At 49.1% G+C, this 8,628-nt stretch overlaps 1 protein-coding gene across 1 annotated transcript; it reads left to right on the top strand.

The window, feature by feature from the left end:
• Positions 1 to 2,996: 2,996 nt before the first annotated feature.
• MRPL54 (mitochondrial ribosomal protein L54) lies at positions 2,997 to 6,134 on the top strand. Its single transcript, XM_065422249.1, has 3 exons — positions 2,997 to 3,104; positions 4,205 to 4,361; positions 5,798 to 6,134. Exons 1-3 carry the CDS (start codon positions 3,002 to 3,004, stop codon positions 5,928 to 5,930), a joined length of 393 nt encoding a protein of 130 aa, XP_065278321.1. The 5' UTR covers positions 2,997 to 3,001; the 3' UTR covers positions 5,931 to 6,134.
• Positions 6,135 to 8,628: the final 2,494 nt, after the last annotated feature.

The raw sequence follows: 8,628 nt of genomic DNA, 5'->3' as shown, positions 1-8,628 counted from the left end.
CTGTTGGGCTCAGGCTTCGGTCCCGGGCCCTAGCAAGTCTAACGCCAGCCCTGGCAACCCCATTAAAATGGGGTCATGACTCACGTTGGGGTCCTGACCCACAGTTTGAAAACCGCTGGATTAGGGGTATGGATCAGCTTCTGTATGAGGCGAGATTTAAAAGACTGGGACTCTTCAGCTTGGAAAAGAGATGACTAAGGGGGAATATGATAGAGAGCTATAAAAACTTGACTGGTATGGAGAAAGTGAATAGAGAAGTGTTATTTATCCCTTCTCATAACACAAGAACTAGGGGTCACCCAATTAATAATGCAGCAGATTTAAAGCAAAAGGAAGTACTTCTTCACACAACGCACAGTCAACTTGTAGAACTCATTGCCAGGGGATGTTGTGAAGGCCAAAATGATAATAGGGTTAAAAAAAAGAACTAGATAAGTTCCTGGAGGATAGGTCCATCAGTGGCTATTAGCCAGGATGGGCAGGGTGCAGCCCCATGCTCTGAGTGTGACAGTGTCCCTAGCCTCTGTTTGCCAGAAGCTGGGGCTGGAGGACAGGGGATGGATCACTTGATGATTGCTTGTTCTGTTCATTCTCTGTGAAGCACCTGGCATTGGCCACTGTCGGAAGTCAGGATCCAGGGCTAGATGGACCATTGGTCTGACCCAGTCTGGCTGTTCTTATGATACCTCAAGGTTTGAAATTGGGAATATCTTGGTGTATTATCTCCTGATTGTTCTAAATTTACATATACACTTAAATATGACTTTAACTGCTGTTTGTATATATTTTTTCTTTCTTTATATAGGAATTAGATACAGTGCTTCTGTCAGATAATATCTGCAAAAAAGCTAGAGTTTATAGGTGCCTAAGTAACTCCTGGAATTACGGTTAAAATTGCTCCCCCCCCCCCAATCTGAAATGGTGCCACTGGGGCCCTAAATCTCGTGAAGACGCATTGCAGGTTTGGCTCTTAAGTTAGTACCTTGCTTTATGGGGTCAAATAGCAGGACTGAGTTAATTGCACTAGTAAAGTCCTGCAATCTGATCAGTGCTGATGGGTCCTTGTGTCTGTGCGGAGTTGACCTCAGTGGGGTTCCTTATGGGTGCAGAGGTCTGCCTAGGAGGCCAGATCAAGACTGGATGTTTTCCTGAAAGCTCTGCTCTAGGACTTCGTTTGGGGACATTCTCTGGCCTGTGTTATGGGGGGTGGTGGGTCAGACTAGATGATCACAATGGTCCCTTCTGGCCTTGGACTCTCTGACTCTGTGAAGGGATTTATTAGGAATGGTTATTTATATTACTCCCATAGCACCATTTAGGAATTTTCTCCCAGGTGAGACTGGGAGGGACCTTGAGTTTTTTCACCTTCCTCTGCAGCATGGGGCATGGTTCGCCTGCTGGGATCATCTGTGTGCGTCTCACCTAAACAATTTCCTGCCATCACATGGGCCTTGGGCTTTGGTGGCAACATGGTCTCTCCCGTTTTCTGCCTGCAGCATGCTACAGTTTAGTCTCTAGAGGACTGAAATGCTACTCCAGAGGTCTGCTCAGGAGCGTGAACTTACTTGCATAAGTATTTGGAGCGGGCAAGGGGCCAGGATTATTCCTAACTAGAATCTGATTTGCGCTCTTGTTCTAATCCTGCAAGTGCTTAGATGCGTGAGTGGGCCCATTGATCCAACAGGACTATATTCTTACCAGTAAATTCATGCACAAGTGCCAGTGTTTGCAGGATCAGGCTTTGGGTGATTGTATTGCTAAGCAATGACAAATGGTGGGGGTGGCTTAAAAATCATGAGATTTTAAAAAATAATAAATTGTAGCTTCTCTGTATTTGCTTCCTGGTGTTTGCACCTTTAGGGTCCATTTTCAAGCTCTCCCCTGCGACCACGAGGGCCAGAAACATCCTTTTTTTCAGTTAACATAAACTGAGAGTCTCATGTAATCACATGACTCTGGGAGCTGGGGCTTTAAGAAAAACCCCAAATATCATGAAACTCCTGATAAAATCGTAGAAGTGTAGGACTAGAAGGGACCTTGATAAGTCATCTAGTCCAGTCCCCTGCACTGAGAGTTTGCAGCACTAGATGCAATAAATTAAATAATAATGTCAAGTATCAGGGGGTAGCCGTGTTAGTCTGTATCCACAAAAACAATGAGGAGTCCGGTAGCACCTTAAAGACTAACAGATTTATTTGCGCATAAGCTTTCGTGGGTAAAAAACCTACTTCTTCACATGCATGGATCATAATAATGATTAATTAATGACTGCAAGCTATTATTATGACATTCCACTTGAGTATAATAATAATAATAATGATATTCATAATAAATAGCATAAGTAATCATGACAAATGAAGGTGTTCTTGCCACTCCATAGTTGCATTGCATTTTGCAGTTAAAGCAGAACTAAAATCCTTTAATTGTTTTAATAATTACTGTAACATATTGTTATAGATTCCAAGGCCAGAAGGGACCATTGTGATCATCTTAGTCTGACCTGTATCACACAGGCCAGAAAACTGCCCTGAAATAATGCCTAGAGTAGGGTGACCAGATGTCCCGATTTTATAGGGACAGTCCCGATTTTGGGGTCTTTTTCTTATATAGGCTCCTATTACCCCCCACCCCCTTTCCCGATTTTTCACACTTGCTGTCTGGTCACCCTAGCCTAGAGCAGATTTTTTAGAAAATCACCCGTGAGCGCAGCGACAGTACTAAGTATTAGCGATGACTAACGAGGATTCTTATCAGTACAGTAATTATAGAATGCCCGGACCCTCCCCCCAGTATTAGTGCAGTCAGATTTCCACGAAATAGAGTTTGGGCCATTGACAGAGACTTTCCCCACCTCCAGCCTGCCCAGCAGAGGGGAGGGGAGTAAATGAACTACACCTCCCAGCATGCTCTCTGTTCTCTCCCGGACTGCAAATCCCAGCCTGCCCCGGGCCTGCCCGGCGGCCAGAGCGGAGCCCCGCGTGTGCAGCTGCGAGTGGGGCCCATGGCCGCCCGGGCGCTTGTGCGGGCTCTCGGGGCTGGGCGCTGCCTGGGCGCCGCCCCCGCCCCCTGCAGGGTGCGGGCCAATGGCTATGCCAAGAAAGCAGGTGAGCGTGGGGCCCTGGGGTGCGCTGAGTGGCCGGGACTCAGCTGGGCGCTCCCTGCTGCCCTTCCCGGGATCCCAGACTCCGGGCTTAGTCGGGGGGGGGGCCCGGCTCCCGGAGCCCCCTGGGGCCCCCAGCGCTGGGCAGCGGGGCCCAGCAGCGTTTCCAGTGTGTGGCTGTGTCCTCCTGGCCCCCGGCGCAGCCTTGGCCGGATTTTATTTCCTAGCAATCCCGTGCCTCCGAGATCCACCCTGCCCAGGGGGGAGGAACATCTGCCCTGGGTGCAAGCCGGGGGTCAGGACTCCTGGGTTCTGTTCTTGCTGGCGGACCTCTGCAGCCTCTCGGGCGAGTTTCTCTTTCCCTTTCTCTGCCTCAGTTTCCCCATGTTGCAAATCCATAATACCAACCTCATTGGGGAGGTAGGATTGGCCCAGCAGTTGGGGCACTATCCATGGATTCAGGAGACCTGGGAGCCAGAGACCTCCTGTGTGACCCCGGGCCAGCCTCGGTTCCTCACCTGGAAAAGGGGGGTCCATAGGCCTGTCCTGCCTCACGGGGCATTGGGGAGATAAATACACTACAGATTGTGAGGGGTCACGTACTATAGTGATGGCATCACATGAGCACTGTAGATTGATGCCCATTTTGCTCTGTGCTGAGGTCTTCCGAAGCGTGTTTGGACATCCCACTCCGACTGCCCCCACAAGAGAGGCTCATTGTTTTGCGACACAGAGGCCTGGAATCTCAGGGAGAGAATGTGACCCTAACTGGACTGAGAGCTGCCTTGATATCACGGTGACGGGCACGTCAGAAATTCATAGGATTCTGCTCCTTGCGTTGCGGTGGGCTGGGCTTATGGGGAGTCAAAGCGAGAGAGTCCAGTGGGGCAGTTGTGGAGCATTTGGGGTTTTCCCAGTCAGTGGACGTGCCTCCAAAGCTGATCACTTGTGTAGCGAGAGCGTTTGGTCTCTGCCCCCTGGGATGCGGAAGTCGCAGGCAGAGGAATTTGGTAGCACCATTGCTGCTCCCCATAATAGTCCGGTGTCTCCCCCCAGCGCCGAGGTGACCGGACTCCGGGCTGATGTCTGTGCTTGTCTCTGCAGTGGCGAAGGCCAAAGGGAAAGGCTCCAGTAAGGAGGAGATGAAAGGCCCAGAGGTGTGCAAGGACCCCGTGCTGCTCACCACGCACGCCATGGGAGTGAACTTCTACAGACAGGGCCCGGAGGTGGCTCTGAAGGACGACTCTGAGTATCCTGATTGGTGGGTGATGCCTGATCTGCCCTCTCCCAGCCACTCAAGGCACATGGGACTAGTGCAGCGTTTCCCAAACTGTGTTCCGCACGATGTGAACAGGTGTTCCGTGAAAGACTCTTGCACTTGATTTTTGTACTACTTTATACGCGCTTTCCAGTTAGAAATTGTTAGTTCAAGTTATTTTAAATTTGTATTTTTGCTGTTTTATAAAATAAAATATATTTGAGCATAAATAACGCAATTTTTAACGACTACAAAATAATATTATAAGTGTTCCGTAATAGGCTAAAAAGTGTTCCGTGGCCAAAAAAGTTTGGGAAACGCTGGACTAGTGGTTAGAGCAGGGTCCTGGGAGCCAGGACTGCTGGGTTCCATTGCTGGCTCCATCCCTGACTCCCTGCGAGACCTTGGACCTGACTGTCCCAGTCCCTAACATGGGTTGTGCTATATTGTGCCCCACAGCTGGAAGGTGCTACGGGGAGAGCAAGGTGCTGAATAACTCAGGTTGTGAGCTCCCCGGGGCAGGGACCGGGTGCTTTGTTGTGTGTTTGTGCGGCCCTAGCACAATGGGGGTTTGGGCCACAGCTGGGGCGCCTCAGCGCTACCGTAATACACCTAATCGATAATGTAGAGCCCCTATAGCACCATGGGGCTCCTAAGCACTACCAGAATAGAAATAATAAATGCGCAGAGCTGTCACCCCCTCTACAAAGGTGTCCCCCCCACGCTGGCACCCCTGCACTTGAGTCAGTGTCTGACTCTAGCCACCTGCAATGCTATTGCTATATCCCGGCACCCACGGACCCCTACAGAACCGGGCAGCGTCCCCCCTGTGGCCTCAGAGGGCCCGACCCTGCCAGTGCTTAGTCCCGTGTGTTTGTGGGATTAGGCCCTGAGCAGAGAGTCCTTCCTCCCCCATCCGTCGGGGGGTGACCAGCAGGGCTGGACAAGTAAGGGGAGTTTCTGGTTTGCTGGTAATTCTGAGAAGCAGGAAAAATATTCATTTCAGATGGAACAAAACATTTTGGTTTGATCTTGTCTGTTTCTCAACGTTTTTTTTTATTTAATGAAAGGAAAGCTGGAAATGCCACCTCGCTTTGAACCAAAAAAATCAAAACATTTTGTTTCGAAAAGGTGGAAATGAAATGGGATCATTTTTCCCAACCAAAGCAATTTGGTGCGAGTTTGTGAAACTTTTCAGTGTAGCTGAATCTGCATTTTTCACCGAAAAAAAAAGTTTTGTGCAAAAAATTTGGCCCAGCTCTGGTGACCATGGCTAGCCTTGGGGCGCTTTAAATGACGAGGCATGCTAGCTAGCAAGGGACTGCATGAGGCCAGGAGCCCCGCCGGAACCTGAGGGGCTGCTGCGTCCCTTCGGCTGGGTCAGGATTCAGGGATTCCGCCTGGCCTGGGAACTCACTCTCCTGTGCATTGGTCCCCAGGCTCTTCCAGATGCACCTCGGCCCCCCCAAGACACTGGAGGAGCTGGACCCTGAGACGCCCCAGTACTGGAGGCTCCTGCGGAAACACAACACCTGGCGCCGCAACAAACTGAGCAAGGGCAAGAAGTTTTAGGGGGGGACCTGTATGGCGACATTTCTGTGCCGGGGAAGGATGCTGCACTGGGGCTCAAGGTGGGGTTTGGACATGTCCTGTGAGATGGGAAACAGATGCAGCTGGGCAGGTCCCCTGAGCTGGGATCAGCTGGCACCTCCACCCGGACAGGGTCTCTTATTTTTACTTTGAATACTGATGACAATAAATCACTGGCCGTAACTGTACAGCATTGGTGTGTCTGTCCTGTTATCTATGTTGTGCGTTGCCTGGGGCGTGGGACCAGAGCACTTGCAAACCCAAGGCTCAGATCTTCATGCATCCCTCTCTCCACGGCATCCGGGGCCGTTGACTCCCTTTGAAGGCTGAATCAGGGTGTGGGAGGGGATGCAAGTAGTGGTACCCTCCCAAGCTCCGCCCACAAACCGAGCTCCAGCCATTTGACACCAGTGTGAGTCCACTCATGGTGGATCTTCATAATATAGTGGTTCCTCCTCTTTCTTGCTTTGATAAATTGTTTGTCATTAGGCTTCAGAGTGAACAGCCCATTAGCTTAACAGAGGTTAAGGGGTGACTTGATTGCAGTCTGTAAGTACCTACATGGCAACAAATATTGAATAATGGGCTCTTCCATGTAGCAGAGGAAGGTCTAACATGATCGAATGGCTGGAAGTTGAAGCTGGACAAATTCAGATGGGCAGTAAGGCATAAATTTAGGGTAATTAACCATGGGAACAATTTACCAAGGGTCAGGGTGGATTCTCCATCCCTGCCAATTTTTAAACCAAGATAGGATGTTTCTCTAATACATCTGCTCTAGGAATTATTCTGGGGCACGTCTCTGGCCTGTGCCGTGCCGGAGGCCAGGCTAGATGATCACAACGGTCTCTTCTGGCCTTAGAATCTAGAAATCTATGGAAAAAATGGCCCGGGGTTTTGCAGAGCCGTTAAAGACAGTGGCCAACTGAGGCTGTGGAGTAGCAGATGCTGCACGCCCAGCGAGCCAGGTACAAAGTGTGTAGACAGTGAGACATGGGGTTTAGGTGAGTAGAGTACAGTAGAGTGCCGGACACACCTGAACCCCCAGGTTTGTCCTCTCCGTGGCTGTATAGAAGCCAAGCAGTGCCTCCCACTGCTGCTTTTAGCAGAGTCGTGTCCCGCTGCCTCCCCTTGGCCAGAGCCTTTCACTGCGGCGTGTCGCTGTGTGTATAGTGCCTGTACTCAGCACACTGCTGTAAATGTAGACATTGCCTCAGGCAGGCATCAGTTACACGTGGCTCTGAGATTTTTTAATTTTATTTCACAGCCGTGAGACTAGAGGCTTCATTTTTAAAATTATTCCCCCCCCCCCATGAAAGCTTGGAATTTGGGGCTCAAGGAGACAGCGTCCAGAAAGGGCTCTGCTTTGCTGATCCACTGTGAGCCCGCATGGGTTCACATCGCATCGTCTCCGTTAGACGATCTGCTGCCCTGCGTCAGACCAATGGTCCGTCTTCCCCAGTAGCCTGTCTCTGACAGTGGCCCATACCAACGCTTCGGGGGAGCATTTAGAACAGCGCAACTACGGAGTGATTCTCCCCCTCCCACCCCCAGTAGTCAGAGGTTTAGGGTACTCCATGTGTGGGGTTGCGTCCCCGACTATCTTGGCTAATAGCCATTGATGGACTTCATCCTCCATGAACCCAGTTATACTTTTGGCCATCACAGCATCCCTTGGCAATGAGTTCCACACATGAGTTGTGCTTTATGCGGAAAGTACTTGCTCTTCCTTGTATTAAGCCTGCTGCTGATTAATTGAATTGGAGTGTTTATTTTGGGAAAGGGTAGCTAACCCTTTTTCCATGCCAGTCATGATTTTATAGCCTTCATATCATTCTACCCTTAGTCGTCTCTTTTCTAAGATGAACAGCCCTAATCTTAGTCTCTCCTTGTATGGAAGCTGTTCCATCCCTGGATCATCTCTGTTGCCCTTCTCTGGACCTTTTCTAGTTCCACTTTATCCTTTTGGAGATGGGGGCAACCAGAACTGGACAGTATTCAAGGGGCGGGTACCCAATGGATTTATATTGTGGCATTATGATATTTCCTGTTTTATGTTATCCCTTCCCTACCAGTCCCTACCATACTATTAGCCTTTTTGACAACAAGATGTACACCTAGGTGCTGGTTTGGAACTTTTCTGAAAGAGCTGCAAGGAACAGTGGGAGCAGTGGATGAAATTTGTTAGTATCGTCAGCAGGTGCCAGCGTGGGCCAAGGGGAATGGCCCTAGGGCAGCCCAGGCCCTGACACAGAGGATTGATTTCAGTCGCAGATTTGAATTGTGATTTAAATCAGCAAGCAGGAAACCTTGATTTTCAATAATCAAATTGAGTCTTGTTTTGCATTTGCACTTTTTAGTTATTTTCCTAAAGCAAGGTTGATTCTCATTGGTTGGTAACCATTAAAACAGGTTGGTTTGCCATTAAAATAGCCTTTATGCTAAATTTGGTACTAGCTTTTGCTAATCGGGAGGATACACTAGAACAATACATATTTATTTAATCAATTACATATCTAAACTTAACGTTTACTCAGATTCTTAATTTTTCCTATTTTCTACCATTAGAAAACAGAGTGATGCGTTTCTTATTTACTAGATGATTAATTAGTTCTCCTTGTGTTAAGCTGCATTTGGATGGAAATTGGGATTCAATCAAAAATGCACAAATCCAGCATTT

The sequence above is a fragment of the Emys orbicularis genome, chromosome 24 (genome assembly GCF_028017835.1).
Source record: "Emys orbicularis isolate rEmyOrb1 chromosome 24, rEmyOrb1.hap1, whole genome shotgun sequence".
NCBI lineage: Eukaryota > Metazoa > Chordata > Testudines > Emydidae > Emys > Emys orbicularis.
The sequence above is the reverse complement of the archived record's forward strand: the minus strand, read 5'-3'. Positions and strand labels throughout refer to the sequence as shown.